This window comes from Phaenicophaeus curvirostris, chromosome 10 (assembly GCF_032191515.1).
Source record: "Phaenicophaeus curvirostris isolate KB17595 chromosome 10, BPBGC_Pcur_1.0, whole genome shotgun sequence".
In the NCBI taxonomy this organism is placed as follows: Eukaryota; Metazoa; Chordata; class Aves; order Cuculiformes; family Cuculidae; genus Phaenicophaeus; species Phaenicophaeus curvirostris.
Window position 1 is genome coordinate 7,065,842 of NC_091401.1, and position 26,888 is coordinate 7,092,729.

The 26,888-nt window shown below is 36.4% G+C and overlaps 1 protein-coding gene across 4 annotated transcripts in view; it reads left to right on the forward strand.

The window, feature by feature from the left end:
* OPA1 (OPA1 mitochondrial dynamin like GTPase) overlaps positions 1 to 26,676 on the forward strand; it is a 53,778-nt gene extending 27,102 nt beyond the window's left edge. For all 4 annotated transcript variants that reach the window (XM_069865354.1, XM_069865356.1, XM_069865355.1 and 1 more), the window contains 9 exons: positions 75 to 227; positions 848 to 956; positions 1,599 to 1,678; positions 2,814 to 2,954; positions 4,277 to 4,393; positions 5,198 to 5,291; positions 6,592 to 6,702; positions 24,186 to 24,263; positions 24,717 to 26,676. In XM_069865354.1, coding sequence (XP_069721455.1) covers positions 75 to 227; positions 848 to 956; positions 1,599 to 1,678; positions 2,814 to 2,954; positions 4,277 to 4,393; positions 5,198 to 5,291; positions 6,592 to 6,702; positions 24,186 to 24,250 — 870 coding nt within the window. In that variant the 3' untranslated portion in view covers positions 24,251 to 24,263; positions 24,717 to 26,676. The remainder of the gene's footprint in view (positions 1 to 74; positions 228 to 847; positions 957 to 1,598; positions 1,679 to 2,813; positions 2,955 to 4,276; positions 4,394 to 5,197; positions 5,292 to 6,591; positions 6,703 to 24,185; positions 24,264 to 24,716) is intronic.
* The last annotated feature ends 212 nt before the right edge of the window (positions 26,677 to 26,888 follow it).

Below are 26,888 nucleotides of genomic sequence, written 5' to 3' on the forward strand. Positions count from 1 at the left end.
CATAAATGTTTCTTTGCCAGCTGGTGCATGGTATAATGGTACCTTTCAGTAGGTGTTTTTTCCTAACTTTCTAGGTGGCATGGGAGACTTTGCAAGAAGAATTTTCCCGTTTCATGACAGAACAAAAAGGAAAAGAGAACGATGATATCTTTGATAAACTGAAACAAGCTGTCAAAGAAGAAAGCATTAAACGACATAAATGGAATGAGAGAGCAGAGGATAGCTTGGTATAACGTAGTGGGTTTTTTTGCATTGTTGACTAAGTGCTGTTGAAATCTTTTTACTAAAGCTGCATATTCAGTATTTTTGTGTTCTTTTAATGCAATCATTAAATGATAGGGAGATGTTTCCATCTCTCCTTTTCTATATGTTTTAATTCAGTGTTTCTCAATTACTTTTATTGTTGCCTTTTGTTAACTATTGCCCTAAATAATATCTAAGAATTATTTTGGTTGTTTCAGGAAAAAATCCTCCATAATCCACTGGCTGCCCGAAGAGAGCCTTGGAATTGTTTAACGTTAGCTCATTTGTTCTCTTAAATATGTGAAATAAGTGTTTTGTTTCCAACTTTATAAATTATGTTATCTGAAGGGATTTTGTATTGTTTGCTGTATTTTTGACATAATTTATGGTAGGCTATAGAAGATAGTCAAATTAAAGACAGAAAAAAAAGGTTTTTTGGCAGTGCTTTGGAAAGGTACCTCTTGACTAAGTCCTTTGTGCCCAATACATGCTGGTTTTATAGACACCAAAAAATGAAGTGTGTGCCAGAAATCTTTTTTTTTTTTTTTTCCTAAATCCTGAGTGGATGATGTATTGTATACTTAAATGGTGTTCTGTATTGCAGCGAGTAATCCAGCACAATGCCTTAGAAGATCGATCAATATCTGATAAACAGCAGTGGGACGCAGCTATTCATTTTATGGAAGAGACGCTCCAAAGTCGTCTGAAAGACAGTGAGTTGTGTGATGTATTCTACTCTTGTGCTTTTTGATCTAGACCAGTTTTCAAATCTAGTTCACTTGACTGCAGTGCAAGCTTTTGTATCAGCACAACTGAGATAGTGGTCATAGTTTAAAATGGTACTGATATTAATAGAAATATTTAGCAAAGTACAGCCTGAAAAGCTAGTGCTCTTACTCTTGCAGTGAGGCAACTAAAGATAAGTAATAGTGATTTGTAGAGTCAAAAAAATTATAAAAGTATATGTAGAAGAATGGGATAAATTCAAGAAAAGTAGTTGGTTCAGTTATGGTTATAAAGAAGTATAATTAGTTTTGATGCAACTTGCATCCATGCAAGATATTTGTTTGGTTTTGAGTCTTTTTGCTAAATGCGTTATCAGGAACCTGATGGGCTGTCTCAATCAAGGAATGTTATGTTTTTTCCTTGAAGCATCTACCAGATGGCAGTCGTTTTTAAATTTTAGTAAAAGACATCAACTGTTGCTTGAAGTAAGACATCTTGACTCATTATGGCATATCTTATCTGCATAAGCATAAAGTGTCTGTTCTTGATCTTGTACCTAATTCTAAACTATAAATTTGGCTGGTTACATCTGTCTTGAGTGATATAAAATATCATGTTTCCTTTTTTAGCTGAATCTGTTATTGAAGATATGGTGGGTCCAGACTGGAAAAAAAGGTGGTTATACTGGAAAGGTCGCACCAAAGAACAGGTAGGTAAAAGGGAAAAAAAATATAAAATAATTTGTAGTTGACTACCTTTAGAAAACTTTTACTATTACTCGGTAAATTTTAAAAAATACCAGCCTTCTTCACGCTATTTATATTGCAAAAAAAAACTTTTACTATTCATCGTTTTAAATATGACACTACAGAGAATTCCATATGCTATTTTCATATTGCAGATACATAGTAATTTCTAAACTGTTTTTTGTTCTTCAACTGAATTACATACACCTTTACTATTATCTCATTGACCTCAATATTAAAGTTCTTCCAATAGAAGGAAATTGATGAAAACAGGGTGAAACTGGACCATTCTCTTTCCCAGCATGCCTTTTAAGCAGAAGTCTTGTGTAGTTTCCTATCATACTCAGTTTGGATTTAGTTAGTATGTGTAGCATTATCACTAGCATTCTAGTCACAGTTAAATCTTCTGATTGTTTTCATCCTAACCTCTCTTCTGGTTTGTTCATACCTTTCAGAAATTTCTTTTGAATTTAAGTAGTACCTTCTGTTCAGTGCCCAGAGATGATGGGCTTTTTGTGTCACTTTTTCTAGACTTTTCTGAAACTGACTCTTTAAAGAAGTAGAGTTTAAAAGCATACAATAGAAAGTAATTATTTCAAGAGGGAGTTTTGCGGTCAGCTCTATGCAGCCCAGTATAGGAGAAAGGTTGAAGTCACTGCCTATCTTACTTGAATTTAATGAACAGCAGCTTTAAAGGTCTAAATCCATAGAGAGTTCTTGCTAGCTATTAAGCAAAAATGACAGTTCTCATCACTATCGCAGGTGATGTGTGAATGTGAACCCTGCTGGTGGATATTCAGGGAGCAAAAAGGAGGCTAACGCCTGTGATTTTATTTCCACCCTTCTTTTCCTCTTCTGTATTACTGTACATAATGAAAAGAAAAAAAATGTGAAAAATTGACGGTGAGTTACCTGTTTAAAAACACTGTATTTGAGAGGTCTTTGCACAAATACCCTTTTGAATCACTTAAGTGAAATAGCTAGTAGTGTCAAAGGTATTTTATATTTGGTCTAGTAAGCCGGTAAGGCTGTTTATTGAGGAGGTGCTGATGATTTCTGAGTCTAATAATTAATTCTAAGTAATCATTCTTATCCTAGAATATTCGTAATGAAACAAAAAATGAACTTGAGAAATTAATCAAATGCAATGAAGAACATGCAGCTTATCTGGCAAATGATGAAGTGACAACTGTCAGAAAGAACCTTGAAGCAAGAGGTATAACAGTGGACCCATGTCTGGTAAGATGCAGAAGTGTAACAAAACATATGGAAGCCCCCTGTGAACATTTGAATATAATTTCTAGATAGCATACAAAAGATTCAGTCTAAATACTGAATTTGTAATCCAGATGTTTGCAAATGAATTACTAAATGAATGCTTGCACGCAATTCACAGACTTCTGTTGGCGTCAGACAAATACAGTACAACACTTTGGAATCTGTCAGTTTAAGAGTGAAATCAGGATCTGCTGAGCAGATTTTTTTGCCTGCATTATGACAAGACTTGTTTGAAATTATTGTTTAGCTGTTGCATAGTGGAATCAAGGCCTCTGTAAGCAAGATACAATAAAAACGGCCGTTCCTTCCTAAGCTTATAGTATGGTGCAGTTTGAAGTTCATGGGAAGAGAGGGAAATTTGTAAAAATAGCTGGAAAAAAGGCAGGGGTTTTAGAGTGCCCTGAGGGAATGTATTGTACATTTAAAATGTTCTGGAAAATTATTTATCTCTTTGCAGTGTATGGCTCTTTACAGTAATTAGATAAAAGGTCTAATTCAACATAGGAATTAATTTAAATTAATGTTTAAACATTAAGTGATAGATGTAGATTTCCTTTAACAGTGATTTATTTTCTGCAGTAATTTTGGCTGCCTTTTCAACATTAACTCATGTACTTATTCAAGGTACAAAAATTATTTAAATACCTGCTGCCCCTGTTCTATACAGCACTTTTCTTAACGATTAGAGTAGTGATCCACATTCTCTACATAAGGAGACATTGCAAACTGAGTTTCCTTTCTAGCTAAGTAATTGATTCTCTTAATTTGCTTCTTTTGAAGGATTTTATCTATATTCATATTTAATTTTGAAGAACTGGAACATAAATAAGCCTAATCAAGAACAGTTACAAATGCTTCTTTACATAAGACCCATTAAATATTTCTTTAATCTGGCTTAATTGATAATTTAATGGGTACCACTCAAAATGTATTCTCAATGTCAATGTGAAGATTGCATCATGCAAGAGAAGAACAGTTTGTCCTGGTTTGTACATTATGATGTAAAAGTTTTTTGGCTGCAGAGAATACTTTTGAGCATTCAGTTATGTTAGAAGCATGGAAGAGTACATTTTTAAATCAACAATCATCTGTAGAGTTTGCCAAATGTAACTAAAACATGAATCATATCCCAGTTGAAGTGAAATGGTTGAGGAATATTTAAACATCCATTTTGACAACAATAGTGGAATTTGGATTTGCACTTTAAAATTAAATGTCATCATTAAACTATGCACGATAGCGGGTGTATGTACTTTAGTCAAATTTAAGTACTGTTTTCCTAGATTAAAGACACGTGGCACCAAATTTATAGAAGATATTTCCTGAAAACTGCATTGAACCACTGCAATCTATGTCGAAGAGGCTTCTATTATTATCAGAGGCATTTTGTGGACTCAGAGGTAAATTGAAGAACAACTATGCACTGGTGTTTTGCCTTAATATTTCTATCTTATTTGAAAAAAAAAAATCTATAAATACTTTAAAGGAGCCTAAATTTTGGTTTGCATACTTTACCTTAAAATAGCTGGTGATATTAGATATGTTTTACATGAGGTTTGTAACTGATAAAATGCCATTCTGGTGGTAATTATATAAAAAGTCTAGTAGGTATCAGCCATGACCTAAATGTCTGTCAATGCACTGTTAAAAGCAATATTGTACAGCTATGTCTTAATGTTGTTGCTTTCTCCCACTTTCCCATTGATATTTACCTCACTGATATGAAAAATGCAGAAAACATTAAGGGATTTTTATGGCATAAGTAATTGTAAGATAAATAAGTGTTTCTAGTTAATGTGTGGAATGTGATCAAAAGGAAAATAAAAACCAAACAACTATGGAGCTTACAAAAAGATCTTTTAAATGGCTTTCCAGTTTTGTAAACTCAAGCTAGTACAACAAATGACGGTATGCACAAAGTCATACAAAGAAAAGAATATACACTTTTCTCACCACTGTATTTTGAATCAAAAAGAAATAACTGGGAAGCTAGAGCTCCTCACTTTCTGTGAAGTTCTTTTTAATGAGGAACAATGGTCTTGATAGAGACAGAAATCATTGCTACTGTAGAAATACATTTGCCTATAAGAGAGAACATGTATACATGAGTGTACAGTTGCAGCTAAAAGTGTCAAGAGATTCTTATAAGTGTAGGATGTTTACGGTACATCAGAGGTCTGATGCTAAAACTTCCCTTGTTTCAGCTTGAATGCAACGATATTGTCCTCTTCTGGCGAATACAGCGAATGCTGGCAATTACAGCAAACACGCTGAGGCAGCAGCTTACTAACACTGAAGGTAAGGCTCATAGTGAGTTGAGGTGCTTGAAACCAAAAATTCTTTAGAAATTTTCTAATGTACCTCTTGCTATGTGTTCCTTTTTTGCTTAGCATGGCTGGCTGTTGTGCCCTGGTTAGGTAATTAAAAGATGTAAAGTAAATAAGAGTTTGACACTGTTTGCAAAAAAGGATTCAGTGCAAATAGCACATCAAATAATTTAAGATGTTCTCCAGTTTAAAATATTTTCAGCTTACATGATGCTGGTTGGCAATGTCTTCTTCCAAGCAGAAAGAATTTCAATAATTAGTGACTATATTCTTTTTTTGTCTGATAGATACGGCTGTAGATTTAAATATTTAAGTGTTTGGTATAAAAATACAATTTTGATGGCATTTTTTTCAAGCCATGCAAAATGTGCCATGTGATAACTAGACAAGCTTATACAACAGAAGCTTCTTTATAAAGCATCATTTATGTAGCACTTGGTTATTGCCATGGTATAACTAATAATGACCTTTGATCTGTGAAATAGTTTTGAATATTCTTCTTGAAGAAGACACAAGTAGAAGGTCTGAACTTTGCCATGTGATGCATATTACCCTCCACAGAGAAGAAATTCCTTAACTGTAGTAAGTTAGGTCCTGTCTTTTCCAACCATGTACCTCATTGACAACAGCTGGGCTGGAAGTTAGGAAGTTTCATTAGGAGGTACTCTCTCAAAGTACGAAGGGCAAAGATATGAGTGAGAAGATAGACATACTACTGCTTTAAAGAGCTTTTTACTCCTTTTAGCCTTGTACATACAGCAGCATCCCTCTTTGTCCTCAGTCCTTCAGTACCACAATCTGCTGTCATCATTAATTTTTTTCCATCTTTCACCTTTAATTGACTTGGCCTTGATTCATCTGAGGAGGCTGACATTGACAGCAAAAGACTTGACTGTTAGGAAAGAGGCAGCAAGGATGCTTACAATAAAATATTTGTTGGACAGTCAGTCTCAAAGAAGAAACTACAGGATTTAATAGACAGCAAAATAATCTACAGATATTTTCATCTCCTCCTAAAAGAATCATCCAAGAATATTTTATGTCAAGGAGAAAATATCCTTTGACATTTAAACATCTTTCTCATAGTTTTCTGTCTTAATGGCCCAAACAAGGAGTTTCTGTTTCAGAAGTTTGCCTTTTCTCCAGCCATTAGTCTGGTAACATCTACAATGTCTGCCACAGACCTTCCCAGAATTTTGTCCTTAGGTCATTACAGGCACAGAAGTCTGTATCACTCACTTCTGATTGGTTTGGTGTTTTTGGTTTTTCAGTCAGACGCTTGGAGAAGAATGTAAAGGAAGTGCTTGAAGATTTTGCTGAGGACAATGAAAAAAAGGTGAAGCTCCTAACTGGCAAGAGGGTCCAGCTTGCAGAGGATCTCAGTAAGTACCTACTCCATAGTGGTTTGGAATGAGCTTGAAATGAAGCAAATTCTGACCACTGTTCTTAAGGATATTTAATGCCATGTGGATTGTTCATGTGCTAGCATTTAATATCACAAACGGAATTATTCTTAAATATACTTGAATATTACTAATTCAAAGGTGGCCATGGGTAGTATAGTGTGATTAAAAACCTACATACTCTACACTAGATGTAAATTCACTGATGTAAATACTTTGTATTAGTATGCTGAAAAATGTAGTTAAACCAGAGTGATATTGTAGAGGAAAGTTCTTGGTTTTTAGCTCAATGTGGTTAATCCACACCTCAGAGACATCTCTAAGCAATTCACTGGGTTTTTTTGACTGGTCTCTGAAACAGCTGGTGTGACTGTGTGATTTTTGATAGGGTCATAATTCTCTCTGAACATCCTGTGTTGCTTTTGAAACCCTGTATCAAACTTCACGTAGCCATTCTTTTAGAGTGGGTGGAATGTGTTCTACAAAGTAAGGCTTTTTCCTTTCTTTGAGTATATGTTGAGGTAAAACTAGTGTAAAGCTGTTTAGTGGGGCATAGATTATTAATGAGGAAGCTATCTCCCCTGTATTAGTGAGCAGTGCTGCTTTCTTTCTTACTGGATGTTAATTTTTTTCCTGAGCAATTATACGCGTAGAGTGAAATTTGATTTTCATGATGAGGGTGGTGAGGCACTGGCAGCACAGGTTACTCTGGGGAAGTTGTGGATGGCCCCCTCCCTGGAGGTGTTGAAGGCCAGGTGTGATGGGACCTTAAGATGCCTGGTGTGGTGGGAGGAGTCCCTGCATGTGGCAGGGGAATTGGAACTGGATGGGCTTTAAGGTCCCTTCCAGCCCAAACCTTATGATTCTATGATTTTTATTTATCCATAAATATTGCATGTTTCAAAACAAAGTAAAGGAACACTAGCAAATATGTAATTCTCAAATTAATGTGTCTTGATTTTGCACTGAAATTGACTTGCAATTTTTGCATTGTCAGTTTTGCTTCTCTTCATCAGGAATAACTTTCCATTTCAAAGCAGTAACAGCTGGGGTCATTATTTTGTAAACTAAGACTAGACCTGTGAGAGCAGCCTGTCTGTGTGTTTATAATCCTGTATCTGTGTATTGGAACATATGCTTCAAGTTTGTAGTATGCATTTCATAAATTACTGTGTAGTGAAAACACCATCACTGCGCTGTATTTCCTTAGATTGAGGAGGTCACAAATCCCACACGTGTAATTCTAAGGAAATAATTGTTATTCAGTACAAAATGATGTATGATGACATGTTCTGTTTTATTGTACCTAAGGGAAGATTTTAGAACTAGTGCTGCTTAGCTCTGTAGTCAGATAAGCAATCTTCTTTCTACTTTCTGCATGCTTTTATTGCTAAGTGGTTATAACTTTTATGGGCAAATGACAGGAAGCAGGAATTTCTTTGCCTTTCCCTTAGTGAACAGAGTGCTTTTCTGTGGTGCAGGGTTTTTTTTATACTCCTGAGACAGACTTTTATAGCATATAGCCATCTGAGAGTTCAATGCTCTACAAGTAATTTCCTTCTTACAGCATTTAGTGACGATCAGGACTCTGCTTAAGGGAAAAAAAAGCCCTGACTCCCACAGCACACATTCATAAAGTATTTGTATTTTAATTAGGAGTGGAATGAAGTGGAAGGGCTTTCCTGAATCATGGAGTCCAGTCTGTCTCCATTCCAGGCAGCTGTATTTATGTAACCCAGTTTATTCACGTATCTTGAGCTCCATCTTTGTCAGTTAAGTTGCTAGGGCTCACTATTCTTACTGAAAACATGTTCCAATATGTCATTCTGCTGGTTACAAACAGTCTAAATTTGTAAATATGAGGCCAAGTTTTGCTTCTCGATTAGAAACTACTTGCAAATCTAAATTATTTGTATGCCTCGGGTTGAGATGCTTCCTCTTGATGCTGATGATGTGGCAACAGTATCTTACTTCTGTACATCAGTCTTCTAATGCTGAAGCACTAGAGGTGTTTTATTGTTTGTTGAGGATACCAGTTAATGTCAAACTGTTTCTAAGATGGGCAACTCAGTCTCACAATGAGAGTGCATATAAGATTCACAACTTGTTTGAGTAGGTGTAAAGCCCGACTTTGCCTCCTTCTTTGCCTTAAACATTTTGTTGGAAGTCTAGTCATTTGTATGTTTGTTTTGTGGCACCAGCAACGAATAGTTGGGGTGGTGCAGTAGCAGACCACCACAAGGACAAGGCTTGGGATATCGCCAGAGGGTCTTGTCTGTGGCACTGGGTTCAGTGGAGGAGAGGTGCAGGAGCAGAGGTAAAGGGAGGTGATGCAGCGGTGGGTGCTGCCCCTTCCTCCACCTGCCAGACTGCTTGGGCCAGACCCTCGTGAAAGACATGTTGCAAGAGCACCCCAACACGTGCTGATGGGGGGCAGACGGGCCTTATAAAAGAACTCGCAAGGCGCCACACAGGGGGGGCTCTCACTCCCATGTGCTCTCTCTCGTGACCACCACTTCAGTAGGACCAGCCTGGACCACGTGGTCTGGAAGAAGCTGCTCCAGCAGCCACATGTTCATGAGGAGCTGCTGCTGCCCATCAATGTGGTGATTTTTTTTTTTTGCCTTTTCCCTTCTCTCTCTTTCTCACTGTCTCTCTCCTGTATGGTGTGCATGTTGGATCGGATACAAGTGACCTTGGTTGTGATCAGGGATCAGATTGTGCTCTGAACAGGTTGGGATTTCTTCCTTTGACTTTGGGAACTCGCACCCCCATGTCTTGGCTGTGCACCTGAGTATTTTGGTCTCTGTTTGCTGGAGCCAGAATACATATTGCTTTTGATTTTCACCCTGAGAGTGACCTTGTCAGCCTCTGGATCGCTGCACAGATAAACCACACCCCCCACTCTCTGAAGTCAGGCCTGGATGTTAGTGTGTGGCACGTGGGTCTGGGGCATGACAGTAGGTTTTGTGTTCTACAGCCTTGAATGGTTTTGTAACCCTCTATGTGAATGTTCCTTGACTGCCTTTAGGCCCTGAGTCTTGCTGCTTATCAGTGTTTACTTCTCAGGTTTTATACTAGGTATTTTAGAGTCTAACCAGGTCCTTTAAATGGTTACTAACAAGTTACGTGTTTTAAAAGGTTATTTTTTCTTCAAAAAAAGGCTTTAAATGTAATGTAAATATACTCCTTATAATAAATATCATCATAATACTTACACAGTGAACATTTACCAAGTTTATAGAAATAAAGAAGCCCTGGGACTAGAGATGATCTGGATTAAAGGATCATAAGATACAAAAAAGGGGCAGAGCAGAAAATGAGTAGCTAAATTGGAAAAAGTTACTTTAAAAATGTCCTAAAATGCAATTAGTCCATGCAATGCAAAGGGCAGGTATAAGTACTTAAAGAACAGTGTCAGAACAGGTTAAGCATAGAGTAGAACTTGCCCTATAAGCACGCTCAGCATCTAACAACCTGTGGTTCCAAGATTTCCTAATCCTGAAGTAATGTCTTTGTGACTAATAGCCGTTCCTGTTTTTTTTTTCCTTCCTGTGAATTTCTCTAATTGCTTTTTGAACTCATATAAACTTTGGCATCTGCAACATCCTGTGGCAATTAGTTCCAGAGTTTAACTACACATTGTGTGAAAAAGTACTTCCTTTTGTTTGTCTTTGAGCCACCTGCCAGTTCATTTGGTTCTCCTTAGTCCTTGCACTGTGAAAAACATTCCGTAATCTTTTTCTATTCGTTTTTTTATGCCACTCATAGACTTTATAGATGTTTAGGCTACCTGCTCTTGCTCTTGTTTTTCCTGGCTTGAAAAGTTCTCATCTGTGTAGTTGCTCCTTGCATGGACATTTTTTCATAGCCTCAGTCAGCCTTGCCACTCTTTTCCCTTTTTTTTTAGTCCTACTAAACCCTTTTTGAAATGAAATAGCAGAACTGCATGCAGTGTTCAAAAGGTGTCTGCATTATGGATTTATACAGTTGTGTCATGATGATTTCTGGGGTTTAAGCTGGTCCTTTCAGTTTCTTTGCCTGCTGCAGAGCAATGACCTGATGTCTACACTGGACTATCTACTATGACTCCAGATTCTTTTGTGAGAAGTAGCAGGCAGTTCAGAGCCCGTCAGCCCAGTCATTTTCCGTGCCATGCTTTTAAACTGTAGGTACAATTGAGATATGCTTGTTGTTTTGCCGAGAATGGGGAAACGAGGAAATTGTTGTCTGTTAGGTGTCTAACTGGGTACTTCTGGCATATTCAGCAGTTAGTAGGGACCTGTTTTATTGCAGTTGTTAACTATCTACCTTACAACTCTGCGTTATTTATATTCAAGTTTTCACCAAAGTTGAATGTCAGTTGAAGTACACACACAGGTCTTTCACTCTCTTGGATAGCCTCATCATCAACAGGAAGAACTACATTTACTTTCTAGTTGGCACATGCATCTTGTGTTCTTTGCCAAAGGACAAAATATTTTGATCTGAAACTTCCATTCCACACAGTGTAGTGTGGTGTTTTGCTATCTGCTTTGCTAAATCAGCATCTTACAGAACCTAGGACGTGGTATGTTTAAGAAGTGAATGGGGTAGAGGGAACTATAAGTACAATGGTAAACATTAATATTTTAATAGGAAAATTTCCACTCAAAAATGCCTCTTGGCAGGGCTGCCTTCTGTGTTTCATAGGCTTTAAGACACTGCTTGTGGCTGCAAGGAAAATCTACTACCTAATGGTAGCAAGCCAATCCCTTCAAAAGTCTGCAACTGTGTTATGTACAGTGTGTGTAGCTGCACACAAAGCTTTTCTACTTTCTCTTTTTTTAAAAAATATTAATTACCCCTTGTTTCTGCAGTACTTTAGAAGAGGGATCAGTCAGTGTATCTCCTTTCATTCTAACAATTATCTTTTATAGTATTTACTAGTTCATACTGTCTTCTCATGTTTAGCTTTTGCAAAGCATTTGCAAAATGCTTCTGTATTTACTGGTTTTAGTAAGTTTTAACTGTGGTTTTAAATGAGTTAGGTTTTTTTCTGCAAAATTTGTTAGAACAGTAGAACTGCTGGCCTTTGAGACTCAGGATCTTTTTTTGATGGCAATGCTAAAGTAGGTTGATTAGATACAAAAGATAGTTCTTTGAAGTCACACCTGCCTGAGAACTCTATCTTTTTAATTGTTTTTCAGTATTGGGTAATACACTTTGCTGGAAAAAAAAATCATACATAGGTGAAAGAATTTGATTTCAAGATAAATAATATCTTTTCTCCTATTTTATTTTTAACACAAATGTTAGAGTAGTAATTTTAGCAGAAATACTCTGTAGTTCTATGCAAAATTGATAGCATGTGTATAAATCTTAACTTTCTGTAGACTACTTTTTTAACATGGCAATTTCATTTAATGTGGAGCTCCCAGTGAAAGGCTTCTCAGAACTACCTAATGGTTTCCAGAATTTCATGCTGCTGGACTTGCTCTTTTTATGTAAAGGGCCAAAGCAAACTTCCTCAATTGGGTGAACTTTGTACAGTAATTACGTTGTCATACAACTTCCCAACACAAGATGGCAATGAATGGCCTTTATAGGAGGGCTGAGGAGGATGAGCATGCAGCAGAGCCAAGACCAAGCTTCCTAGTTCTGGTTACATTTTCTTGCGTTTTGATACAGAAGGATGGCGTAGGCAGTGAACATTGGTTTCTTGGGTGTTAAGTTTTTTCTTTTGGGAGCAAGATGCACTTGCCTAGCCTTGTCCCTCTTGTTTTCCACTGTTTGTTTGTTTGTATGACACATAATTTATGAAGATTGTAAGGGATGGTCACTTTTTCTCTGTTTTTCTCAGCAGCAACTGCCTTATTAGTTTAGTAAGCTTTGTTACTGGAAAACTGCTATGAACTGAACGCTTTAATAATTTTGTAAAGGAAATGGGATATTCATATCGTGGTAGCAAAAACATGCTAGGTAGTGTACGTGTACATTGAATACTTAAGGTGAATCCAAACTTCAGACAGTCAGCAGGAGCTTTGCCATTAACTTCACTAGACATGAAATTTCACGTGTCCCGAAAATACACATGCTCTATCTTCACTTATTTCTTCTCCTTTATTCCTTTTAAACAGCTATAATTTGAGTGTTGCAAAGGCATGCTTTATGTGTGCAGAATAAACACATGTAAGAACAGTATATGCAAAGCATATTTCCTAGGTCAGCATGCTGTTCATCCAATATCCTGTTTCCTCACAAGTTAAAAAAGGAAAAGAAAACCCAGAACTTCATCAAATTATAAGTAAAACCATGTGCATATACATAGGGAGAGACATTGGCAGGAGGTGGGAAAGGACTTGTGGAATGCCTGTGGAAACTTGATCCTGAAATTACTAGGTTTGAATGTGAAGGGGTCAGCCTCCAAGTTCGTTTGTCAGTAATATTGACACCTGTACAGGTGTTGTGGGCTAGCTGAGACTTTCTCTGCACAAAAGCATTTTGAAACTTTGGAGGCCTGAGCCCTCACATGAAGAAAAGATAGATTAGGGCCATTTTGTTTAAATCGTCATACTTTTTTTTAATTAAATATAATAGTTTGCAGAGCTTAATTATTTTCTTGTAAAGACGAAAACATAAAAACTCAATAAACCAGTAGAGTACTTTGAAGTTCTATATCTAAATTAATTGCTTTACAATCACTGTGCTAAATTCTTATACTCTCTCTTGTGTTGAATGTAAACCTTTTACAGACTGAACATAAATGATTTAGTATCATATATGCATATGCCTGTTGCTTTAATGTAATTAGAAAGCTAATGTTAGCTAAGGTTGGTACTTCTATATGCAAGTTGCTGACTCAGGATCTCAAATTCCTGTGGTGTTTTTGGCTAAGCTGAGTGGACTCTGTCATGTCTGCTGTATGTAACAAAGTGATTTAAATCAAAGTGAATCTCCTTTTTGTTATTAATTTACGCAAAGTTGGGAATAAAGTCTGTGAATGGTACTTTGCAGATAATCACTTGCTCTGTGGTTACATTTTCTTTTCTTTAATTGCCTTTAGCTGACGAATAAAAGTGTTCTGTAAAACTAATCCTAAATTGTGGTCATTATTGTAGTCTAATTAAATTTCAGTCCCTTGAGATGACTATTCTGAAGCGACCTCTCTCCTACGTAACATTGTTGATCACGTGTGCCCCATAAAACCATGCTTTGACTTGGCTTTCTAAAGCCTTTGCTTCCATTTTCTTTTCCATTATGAGCTTTAACTTTTTCAGAAGGTCACAGCATTTCATGGGGTACAAAGCTCAGCTGTAGGGGGAAAGATCTTCTCTCAAATAAGCAAATCTTAGGTAATTTTGCCCTAGAACCTAGAGGCAGACAAAACAGCTCAAAAGGCAGTGGTTAGTAGTCCTTAAATCAATTGCTAAGATGTTTGTTCAGAACCAACCTGCGTTTCAATGTTTACAAGAGACAGGAAAAAGCAGTATAATTTGCAAGATATTTGAATGTAGATCCGAGGCATCACCCCTACTGCTTAAAGACGTACATGGGAAAGAGGACAGAATCCTAGGAAATACAAATGGAGGAGTCATTTTTAGAATCTGCAGAATCAGTTATGTGCTCTCATTTCTTCACCAATGCTGAAGTATGAGTTTTAGAAGCTACAGAATTAAGAATGTGGCCACATCATAGTTATGAGGCAGTTCACAGAAGTGGCAGTGGTCTTGCTTTGCTCTTTTCAGCTGGTCATAGCAGTGAGGAGCACTTGCTGATAATCTGATCCTGAGTTGAAGATGTTGTGGCCTTCTAGTCACACAAAAGTAGAGTGGCTATTTCCCTCTGGGAATCACAGGACAGATCTCCAGCTTCTGATAAGCATGTGCAGGGTAGCTGCTGTCTTTGCAATCCCCTGCCAGTAGCTTCTCCTAGCATGTTAATATGGGCTGCATCTTATCAGAGGCTGACTGTCACTTAGAGCATGTTCATTTCTGCCCAAATATCAGTCAGCCAAAGTGCTCTTGTGGGCCTTCTGTCTTATGACTTGAAGCTTGTGCTGGTGGCAGTATGGCTCCTTTGCTCCCTTTGAGCTCTGTAAAGGTCCTGGTGTTCTATGGCACAAGAAGGCTGGGGGCAACGTGTTTGAGATCAGTCTGTGTGGCTGTGTCCTCAATTTCCCCTACCTTTTGAACATGAAGGAGTAAACAACAATGCATTCCGTTATTTTTAGTGGGTTTGCTAGCTTTCTGGTACTCTGTTAGAATGGAAGTTAATTGCTTTTGTATGATTATCGTTTTTTTAATTTCATGTAAATAATCTATGAAGTTAACCCAAACAAGTGTGCTTTAACGTGAAAGACACTGATTGAATGTTTAAGTTCTTTTTTTTTTTTCTTTTTTCCTCTGAGTTTTGGGGCAGCTGCACAAAACTAATGAATTAAAACCAGAAGAATGTGTAGGATGGTCTGTGTCAAAGTGCAGATAAGGTAGTTCCTGCTTTGTGTCATGGCAGAAAGTGCTTTAAAAAGCTGTGTCTTCTCAGAGAGGGAAGTAATCTTCAAGGGAGAATATACATCACTTGTAAACCTCCTGTGATGGAGTGATGGTTTACTTAAGAATCCCAGATGACCAAGCTCTGTCTGCTGTGATTTCTTAAAGTTATTGATGAAGAGTTAGGCACTGATGTCCAGGTTCTAAAATGGATCTTTACAAAGTTCAGCACATTTGTCACTGACTAAGCGAGGCCTATCACTTAAAGTTGACATTGAAAAATAATGATAAACTGCTACATGAGTAATGACATATTTAGTACCTGTTAATCTTACCCTAGACCCATGTCTCTTGTATTTCAGGGTCATTCTAGTGTTGTCTGCCACATTTAATTTTTTCCTAAAATTTCCTTAATGACGCAAGGATCAAAACATCTGTTTGGATGCTATTTTCTTTCTAGTACTAGTTGCTTATATGGGTACCTATTAATCAAAATTTAAATGAGTCTTTAGCATAGAGAGATTACTGTTTATATAAGTGAAAATTTTTAAATTAACTGATGTTTGTATTTGTTTTGAACTGGTATGTGACTGTTGAGAGTAACATTCCCATTTCCGTAATTTGGAGAAGTCAGTGTAGTGTGTTGCACGTTGTTGTATTGGACTCCACTTTGCTTCTAATTTTGAAGCCTATCTAAAAACAAAAGGATCAGAAATGTTTTCAGCTAGGAATGATAACCAACTAAGTAAAAATAATAGAGCAACCCAGTTTTCTTCAGAACATGATGTGACTTAAGTTTTGACTATCAAAAAGGAGGCTTATTATTATTATGATCTAAAAAACTATTTTATCACCATTTAATTTTCCAACATAATTTAGAGACACTTTCACATACGTAGTCCTGATAGCGTGATATTTTATTATCTGGCTAACGACTGTGTATGCTTTATTTTGGGTGGAGAACAAACATGTATCAGTTATTTCTTATGTGAAGTCTCTTAACAGTTTTATAGTCTTAAGGTTACAGTAGTGTTTACATAAGTAATTTACCTTTGTAGCTGTACGTGTAGTTTCTGCATAAGAAAGTTAAACTTTTTTTTTTACATTACTGAATGAAACATTAGGTAATATCTCTGGTTTAGCTTTATGCTTTTCATTATTTCCACCCAAAATAATGAGCATTATCATGTTCTAATTCGTTCTAGCTTAAGTTTTGATTTTGAAATTAAATCTTTCTGTTTCTGTAAGCCTGATTCAAGATGTGAGTCAAGGTAACCTTGTCATTCTGCTACTAAGCTCCTTCTGGCTGTCCAGTGTGTATCACAGCTAAATTCTGTTGAAAGACTGAATTATTAGAGCAGTGTTAATAAAAAATCTAAGATAGAGACAGAGGACTGAAAGGTGCCCAATTCCTCCCTTGCTGTTGCAGACATGGGGACTCTTATAAAGTTCCACCTTGATATAGATTGTCATTTATATATTAAGCTAATGTTGATGACAATAAAGCTAGTTTGCGACCTCATGTCATGACTTGGTATTATTTAGTTTCTTGTCTGTAGACAAGCAGGACTGATGTGTAATAGCTCATAGAAACTTATCTTGTGTAAAGTCAATTGTCTACGTAGTTGTCAGTTTTGCTTCAGCCCCATACCTCAGTTCTCATATGCTCTCAGAGGCAGAGACTTCGTGCATGCCAGCCTGAGACACCCCGGGGACACTCTAAGAAATACAGTCGGCTTCTGTTCTGTTTGACTGAGGAGGGGAGAAATGTGTTGCCAAAGCAGTTCCATTAAGCTGCAGAGGTCTCGTTTGTGAATCTGGGGCAGCTATAGGTCAAGACATTGAGTAATCTACAATTTCATCAGCACAATGCACAATTACTGGTTTTGGTGCTAAAAAGCATTATTAGTAATGCTAAAATAGTGTTCCAGTGCTCAACAAATGGTAAAAATAGCTGAAGTGTTTTCAGACGAGCTCTCTTCTGGTGCATGGTTATTTTTATTCTGAAATAAAGATGATGCTGTCTTGAACAGACAACTGATAGTTTTGCTCAGCTATGATATGTAGGGATTAATAATTAATATGATATTAATACTTGCAACGATAGTGACTTCAATGATATTGGCTGTTTGTAGGGGCAGGTCTGGCTAAAATGACCTCTCAAAACTAAGATTTTATAATATTTCTGTAGCAGACTAAATATTCATACTGGAGGTGATTTGTCTCATTTGTAGAGGTGGATTCACCTACAACAAGGAAAAGAAAGAATGTCCACTGTATGTATGTCTTTGTAGGAAATGGGCTTCATAATGTTTCCTTCTGCTAATGCCATGCAAAAGGAGATTTTTCAATCCAAGTCACTTGCAGGCAGTTGTTGGTCTCATTCATGAAATTGATATGTTTATTGACCGTTGGAGATTTTAATGGTGATGTTGAAATAATGTGTTTAGCACCTTGTCTTGTTCTAGGGTTTAAGACAGATATTACTGAGGGGGATACTGAAATATTATCTTCATCTATTTAATAATGGTAGTATCTCACCTGATGCACTTGGATAGCTAGAGCATGACCCTGTCCTCCTCATTGCTTTTCTGGAACTGATAACTGGAGTGTGCAGTTATTCTAGAGATTGAAACACCTTTTATCTCAGGATAACCAAGGGATTTAGGGCAAATAGAAAAGTTGTCAGTGACTCTGATGAATGTAACGGTGGATGTCAAGCTTTGTGTCTGAGAGGGGAAGCCTGGTTTAAAGATCTGTTTACATCATTTTTGTGTGGTATTGATCCCATTCCAGCGAGCATACTTTGAAGTCAGAATTTGTAGAAACAACTCAATTAAACTGGCTACAAATTCAAATCTCGTTATAGATTGCAATACATTTTGTAACAATAAAGGAAAACTGCTAACATGTCACATCGTTTAGCATCTTCATTCAGTATAACTGCTAATAACTAAAGAGGATGCGAGTTTTCTGCAAGCTTACATTTTAAAGGGTGTGTATTTTTAATGATTCATTCACTTACTACATGAACTATTATATATTCCATTTAAACTTCTCAGAATTTCGCAGTGCTTTTATTACACTAATGAGCTAATTGTTTAAGAATCATTCACATGATTCATTCTCCTTCTCAGCCTTTTTTAAAAAAAACTTCTAGCTGTCGAAACTCTTGGCAAACCAGTATTTATAGCAGTTTGACAGCAGGATGAGGAACAGCGTTTGTCTTTGTAACAGCTTAAAGAAAAGGCCTTTCCTGCACCCAGCCATGCAGTTACAATCTTGACAATTCTTATGCTGGGAACATACATGCAGCAGACAAACAGCACCTCCCATGTGTTTTCTTGACCCTTTGACTGTCCATTCACTTCCCATCTGTTTTGCAGCCTTAAAGGAACAGAGGGCACCCTCTACTTATAAATCTGTCTTTGCAGCTGATGAATGATGTTCTGTCTCTTTAAGGGCAGCCTGGGTGGTTTTGCATTTGTTTTTTTTTCTGAGTGTTCAAACTTTAGCTGTCCTCTTGGCCTCATCCAGAGGAAAATATGGTATGTGAACAAGAGGAAACTGGCAAAGTATGTGATGGGTATTTTCAAAGGATTTTCTAAAATTCAACTGGACCTGACCCTGCAATGATCAGTAACTTATAGTAGCCTCTAGGCTGTGGTTGTGTGAGACATGAGAAAGCATGTTGATGCAGGCTGTGTAACTAGGTGGAAAGTCTGCTTTGTGGGGCATTATTTGGAGTGCTTGTGAGCGTGCTGCCTCATACTATTTCAATAAGAAATAAAGCTTTTGCCTCGCTCTTAGAAAATCCAGGAACGTGATACAAAAGGCTGAACTCTGAAGAGATGACTTCTCCCCCTGCCCCCTCTCACTTCTCCACCTGACTGTTCATAGGGGGTTGTAGACAACTATGGGGTTTGTCTTACATAGCCCTAAGCTAAAATTCAACTTTCAATGGGAAACTGCGAATTAGCATTTCCAGTTTTTAATGGTGTGCTGTTGGATATTCAGATGAAATCTGACTAGAGACTGGACTAGAGGAAAGATGATGCATTCACAGCAGTAAATTCAACATTTCTGCCTCTGTGGTTAATTAACCATAACACAGAAATAGCACAGCAAGCAGTGAGAAAGTTTATAGGCAAGGAAGGGATTAAGAAAGGAAGATTTTTTTTTTTTTAAAGGGACTAAAGTCTAAGCACAATCCAAAGCAAAAGGAGTAACAACCGTGAGCTTTCAAAAATCAGAGCAATGTATACATTAGTTGGAGGTAGAAATCACTTCAATGTAAAACAGGAGGACCTAGTGTGACATTAATACTTTATCATAGTTGTTCCTTCAGAATATAAAATAAAGATAAATCTTTATCCAGAAAAAAATTACAATTTTTCTTGATGCTGCAACTGAAAATGGATGTTACATGGGCAGACTTGTAAAGTGGAGAAGGGAAAGCTTTTTATTTGCCTAAAACACTTGTGCACTTTTCTCCCTGTTGTGGCACAGACAGACATTAATATCATTCTAAAATTCTGTGCTAAACTCTAAGGATTTTACAGGTAAATAAGTATGATTTGAATGTCTCAAAATTCATTTCTCTTCAGAACCATAAGCAAGACAAGTTTTGTGGGCAGAGGCCATATCTTTTATTAAACCGATTAATGCAGTTGTAAGATACTTGGAGAACTTTTTCTTGCTACTTAGAGCATGGTGGAAATAAATCAGTGATGTGCTTTGCTTTTCTAATTTGTTTAATTTTTTTTTTGAGATCATTTGGCCTTACCTCAGGAGATTTGTTTGATAACTTACTTTACATGTTTTATTTTAGCAGTGGTTCGCCAGGTTCTGCACTGTTAATTAGTAGATAAACTCAGCTTTCTAAGGCAGCAATCAGTAAGCAATCACTCCTTCCAAGACTGAATATTTCAAGGGGCTCCCTTCTGACCAACTTATGATATTAGGAAAAGCGAATTTCAGCTGCATCTGTGTTCACAGTGTATCCAAATCCTTATTACAGATCAATTAGTCTGGTTTTGAGTCTTTTAGATTTAGGATCACAGGATTAATGAAAAGAAAATGAGTGGGTAGCAATATCATTTCATATGGAGATAAGGAGAGGCTGAGCTGAGCGTGAATGAGGATCTCAAGACATCTGAATAAAGAATTTTCTCATTCTGTCAGTAAAGTTTTATGGGATATGGAGGGGGGATTATGGGAATATTCATGACCAGATCAAGAGGCATAAGTAGTTGATGTATGAACCAGCTTATCTTTTAGGTAAACACAGGGTAAATGGGAAGTAGAATAGCCATTCATTGCCCCAGGCCTGTGAATTTTACCATTCTAAAGATGGGAACAAGGATTTAGTTACAGTTATTCTTCATTGATTTAATTTCATTTTTGATGACTGTTTAACAGGTGCTGGAAGAATTTTATATATTGTAACTTCAGGTCGGCATTAAAGCTATGAAAGACCACGTCGTCTTTCCAGAATCCAGTGTAAGCCGTAGTACATATTTAAACCTCTGCAGTACCTTATAGTAGGAGCGTAGAACTTAAACTTTTCCAATACTGGAGCATTGTATGACAGTGCTGGGGTAGTTCAACCTGTTACAAAAACAATTTGCTAGCAACCTCAAGGCTTTTAATCTATAGCTTACTTGTACATGGAAAAACACAGTATCACGGAGCCTAGAAAGAGCAATAGGTCACCTTTGTCTGTCGCTTTATATACTAAGTATTCTTATCTGAAACCCGAATGATTTTCTAGGTTTGGTACATTGATAAACCTTCTTCAGAACAAAATGTACTATAATTTACAAGTGCAAGTTATAGAGTCATAGAATAACCAGGTTGGAAGAGACCCACCGCGTCATCGAGTCCAACCATTCCTATCAAACACTAAACCATGCCCCTTAGCACCTCAAAGTCACTAATGCTTTGATCCAAGTGTCAATCAAAACCCTGCAAATGTGGGTACACGGTTTGTGCATTCCACAGACGAGGGAGCTTCCCCAAACAGAGATGGGTAAAGTCTGACTCTTGAATTGTAACAATTAATTCTTGTTCCAAATGCAGTGTCACATGGTGCTGATGAAACTAGGGACAATTATCCCAGAATTGCAGACCCTGCACTTGCACTCATTAGAAGAGTTCTGCCCGAGTACTTATATTTACTCATTTATAAAGATCAGTGTTGTGTAAATGCATAACTGCCATTAGCCTATTTAAAAAGTAAACCAATTTACCAGGCCTCTTCTCTCTTCTATGGAACGAACTTGTGGGAAAATGTTACAGGTTGGCTGAGGTCTCCTGCTGCAAAAGGCTTTACTACTGCTAAGAGTACAGGGCATAGCATGAATAATTGCAGCTATTTGGCAGTCATTGTAACTGTTCTTTATTAAGAATAGCCAGCGTGTTTTTTCAAAGTATTAAATTACCTCGAGACCTCATAATTATTACAGTTAAGCAATCATTTCAATTTAGTTCAAGTATAAAAACTAATAAACTGCTTATAATATAGAGGCAATTTCAGTATGTCTGTTCTCTGAGCAAACACAGCTGATTCAGTGTATTTGGGTGGAATACGTATTTGCAATCCTGTTTTTTTAATGTGCCCTAATCAGAAAAGTAAAATAGATATTGTTGGCACAGACTGTTTAAGGGTGAAATGATAATTACAGATTTTTTGCTGATGCTATTAATTTTTAGGGCTGGAATATTTCATTAGCAAGAGTTTGGGAAGGGAAAATATTTACATTTAATACTACTAAATCTGACTGCTTTCACTGAGTCTAGTGGCTTGATCAAGGTAAAGAACCTACTTGGGGAAAGCATGTAGCAATTAAAAAAATCCACATAAAAAATAAAGATATTGAAAGCATATGAAGCGATCTTCTGGATCATGAGATCTAATTTCCAGTTATCACTGGCAACTCACACCCATTTTGGAGAGTGAGGTCCCAGATTAATATTTTCAAAAAATATGTCCATGCTGTCCAAGATAATAGAACATTATTTCAAAGGCTAATTTTGTAAATATACTTTGAGCATCAGTGTTGGAAGCCACTAAGTACTCACCTAAATAAATGCCAAATCAATATTTTCATTGCACAGGGGCGTTTGATATTGACATGCAAACAATAAGTATTTTTCCTATTTAAAAAGATTAACTAAAACACTTTATGCTTAGTAAGGTGATGTGATCACGGGACTACTATTTCATTGGCAACTTTAAAAGATTCTGTCTACTGAACTGAATCAAGGATTGCATCCAACCCCAGTAAAAATCAGCTGCTGCTCTTTCTTAACTTCCAAGATACAGCTTTTTCCCTTACACTGACTGTAATCTTTATTTAACGTAAAAGTATTAAAAAAAATAATAATAAATCAGCTGCAGTTCAAGAAAGTTCTAAACTTCTCAGTGTTTTCTTTAGAAGCCAGAATGTGGTTCAGCCTCACTGTACATCTGTATGTGTAGATAAGCACAGTTGGGAAGGGGACACTGAAGTGCTGAAAGTATAAGTGGCTTGCCCTTCATCACCTAACAATTGCGTGATAAAGATATAAGTTTTCTTCTTGAAGAGTTTTTTGATCCTCACACAGACTGTTTTTCCACACTTATTTCAAATGCTAATAAATCTCTGCTTTTGTTAGAACAGGAGTACAGGGGTTTGTTTTTCTCACTATTATGATTACTCTAATACATTTTGTAACTATCTGTGGGATTTTCAGTTTGTTACTGGATGAAACTTTTAGTTCCCTTAACTTCATTCCCTTAGCTGCATTCTCATTGGAGGTAAATTATTTTTTTCCCACTTGTGCCTATGTGTCCTATTTAAGGCTGATTGTATTGTTTTCTTTCTGCTTCGCTGCTACTTCAGCTCAGCAAAGCATGTCTATAACATGATATTGCTAAAGAGAAGAAACATTAATAAAATATTTTTTTAAAGGAGAAAAGCTCAGACCTTATATCCCATACAGGGAAACATACAGCTTTAATCCAGTAGTATTTTTAGCTTGAAAACAAAATTATCTGTGTTTATGCTCATCTGACTTATTTTTGTCTGTTCTACTGCTCTCCCCCTGTTCCTCTGTGTTTCTGAAGTGTGTGTTTTTCATGGCTATAATCACACACAGAAGGAGCTTCAAATGAGGATGTGGTGAGAGACAAGCAGGAAATCTCGCAGGCTTTGGATTCCAGCTATGTTCTAAGTCTTGCTTCATAAGCAATTTAATAAATCAGATAGGTTATATGATGACAAGTATTGTATGGAATTAAGAAAAGTGTGGAAAAATGCCTGAACCTCTGATTTTTTTTCAAAATCAATATTGCCTTTTCATTCTTGGTAATTATTTGTTGTTATGTTCAAGTTTTTGCAGAGAAATAAACTTTTAGCTTTACTATTTATATAAAATAAGATTCCACACATATCCATCTGGTTACTACTGAAATGCAAGGAAATAAAGTCTGAGTTTTAAACTTTCTTAACATTGTGCATTCCCATTTGAATAGGTGTCTCAAATAGTGATGTTTGGTTCCCTAAAATTCTCCTTGCTGAAAGGACACAAGCTTTCAGCTTTTGTTAGAATGCTTAGTAGTGTTTGTGATGCTGCGGAGAATAAGGACGTTTGGTTAAAAGAGAAAAAGATTAGTGGGCATTATTTAAAAGATAACTCCTATTCATGACAGGTCTGCAGTAGTTTTGCTGTACATGATCTAATGGAAATGTCAGGAGTTTTAAGTACAGCATTTCTGATATTGGGTTGCTTTGGTAAATTTTTGAATTATTAGTATGGTGTGTTAGTCATAAAATGTTTATAGAAGTTCTTCAAATGGGACAGGATTTTATTTCTTTTGATGTAGAAGGATGATATTGACAACAACATTAGGGTTTGTTCATGTTTGCAGGTTTGTTTTTTTTCTTTCTGGGCATGTCCTCAGTTAAGTATTAGGTATTTGAATGGTGATCTTTTTAATTCCTCCAGAAAAAGTTCGGGAAATCCAGGAAAAACTTGAAGCCTTCATAGAAGCCCTACATCAAGAAAAGTAGATCGTTCAAGCAGGTAATTGTTGCTACAATTTTCTCATTGTTTGGTATAAATTTTCGGGATAAAATTATTATCCATCTCCCTTAGATGCACATAAGAAAATTCCTTTTCGTTTTATTACAGTGCCTGGCTGCTGCTGCTTCTAAAATGCAGAACTATATTTTCAGATTTTATGCTACGAGCAGATAGGAAACTTAGTATAAATGCAATTACTGGCTAGTTATTCAGGTATTGTGAATCACTGTAGGCATAACTAGCTAGAATCAAAATTAAGGGAACGCTTTTCTTGTCTACAAAAGCATTTTGATTCACTTCTTTTTCCTTAAAGAGATCGTATTGGTAGAAAAAATATTTGCATGCTATTACCTTACAAATTTCTTTCTTCTACATCAATTCTCAGAAAGATAAGCCTAAGTGCTGTCATGTATTTGCACACATCTTAAAATAATCTCCTTTCTGTTTCAACAGAAAATTCACACAAGAATGCAGCCTTTTCCAGATTACCTTGCACCAAGAAGACTGAATAGAAAAGACTTTTGTGTCCCATTCTCTTTCCTGTCTTTTGGGGAGCATCAAGAAATGTTGCAGGAGAAAGAAAATGTCTCATGGGATTGAGAAGCTCAAATAAAATCCAGCTGCTTTTTTAATTTTTGAAGGTACATGCACAGAACATGACAGAAGAATCTGACTTGTGTGTCAATGAGCTTGGGAGCCTGCAGAAGTTGTACATTTAAGGTGTTTTTTTTTCTTGTGAGGGAAAAAAAAAAAGCTTATTTTTGGCATCTGTCTTATATGGTAGAGCTGGATCAGATTCATAAAATTATTTTATCTGTTGTAATTTTCTTGCCTGCAAATGATCCTGGGAATTTGACACAAAGTTTTAGTATTTGTACGTACATTAAAATGCCCTTCTAAGTAATACCATTTTAATTTGTTATGCTCTGTGTTGAAGCAGTCTCTGATCAGTCTCGTACAGATTTAAAAGCATGATATTGAGATCTTGAGAGGAAATTGTGGATTTTGTTAAATTCCTAAACCCTTGAGAAACGTCATCCAAGTAATTCTTGTAGTGCTTTCAAGTGAAAGTACAGTCACTGACACCTTAAAAGGTTTGGCTCAGGAAATAATGTCAACAGCTGCTCCTTTTACCTTTTCTTTCCTAGTATATGTTGTCACTCTTGAATCATAGCCGATTACATTTCATGTCTGGGATTGCACAGGCTCTGATTTCCATGTTAACTTCTCCCTTCTCCATAGGTACAAAGTAACCTGACTGCCTACATGAGAAACGGAGAAAGTTACTCTGCACAATTCAAACTTGTCCAACCTCCTTAACTAAAAAAGGAAAAATATAATTAATCTCATTTTTGTAATAACTACTGTAAGACCAAAATTGCTTTTTTAAGAATGTTGTGCATAAGGTCCTTCCACACCCGTTTGACTTCTATCATTCAGTATAATAAGCCTTTCTTTTGCAGCCTATCAGTTTTGCCATAGAAATGACATTTCAAACATTATATAGGCTCTGTATGATAGATGCTTGGTGGTTAATCACCACCATATTTTTCTGCCCACACTTTGCCACAGATTATTTGGATACACTTCTGAATACTTCTATGGAAGTAGATATTAGGCTTGGAACTGTTTGATTTGTAGATGTCTGATTATTTATCTGTTTTGAAGTTGCTTGACCCAAGTTTGTTTTTCCCTTTTCAAAAGGCTATTGATTTTGATGTGTGGCAGTTGAAAGAGAGGAATCTTAACATTTTCCAACAGATATTGTTTCTGTTTGCTCTCAGAGGAAACAATACAAAGTTTGGTAAGACATTCCCCAAATGTTCAGACGTAAAATATTTAGTCAAGTGGACAAAAAGTTAACATAGAATTATTCAGAAAATGGTGTTGGAAGTTTAAATATTTCAAGGTGATCTAACTGAATGTTCAGGGATTTTCTGTTTAAAATTACTTCTTGAAAATGAATGAGAACGGAAAAATAAAAAATGGCTTGTGTCACCATCATTCTCTGACAGTAACTTCAGAAATGTAAGTTTGCACAATACTGAAGGCATTGTCTTTAGGTTGTGTAGCAAGTGAAATAAGTCTGTACTTGGGTTAAATCCCTCTTTGTAAAAAAACCAACCAACCAACAAAACAAAAAACCAACAAAAAAACTTTTGCATTTAACTAGCAATCACTGTTTGAAATTTATGTAATGTAAATGTTGCAAAATGTTGCATCTAGTGGCCTAACATTCATCTCTTTAGCATGATGTTCCTACAGTTTTAGTTCCAACTTCTCTGTGCTGCTTATCTTAAGACTTAGCATGATGTATTCCATGAAAACTAGGTATTTATTGAATAAAAATGTAACTGAAGGAATAATAAAATGTGTTTCAAACACAGTGCTATTGCACCTAATTCAGAAGTCACTTTGGCCTTCTTTTTCTCATTTGTTAAATCGTGAAATATACTGTTAATGCTATTAAAATGTCTAATTCAGAAGTGCTGTGTCAGCGCCAAGTTAGCGGTAACTGTACTAAGTGTTATATTTTACTATATAAATTAATGATTACTTTACCATTTGTGTAATGCATTTACACAAAGATATCTTATGAAAAAACATTATGTTAAAAGCTTATCT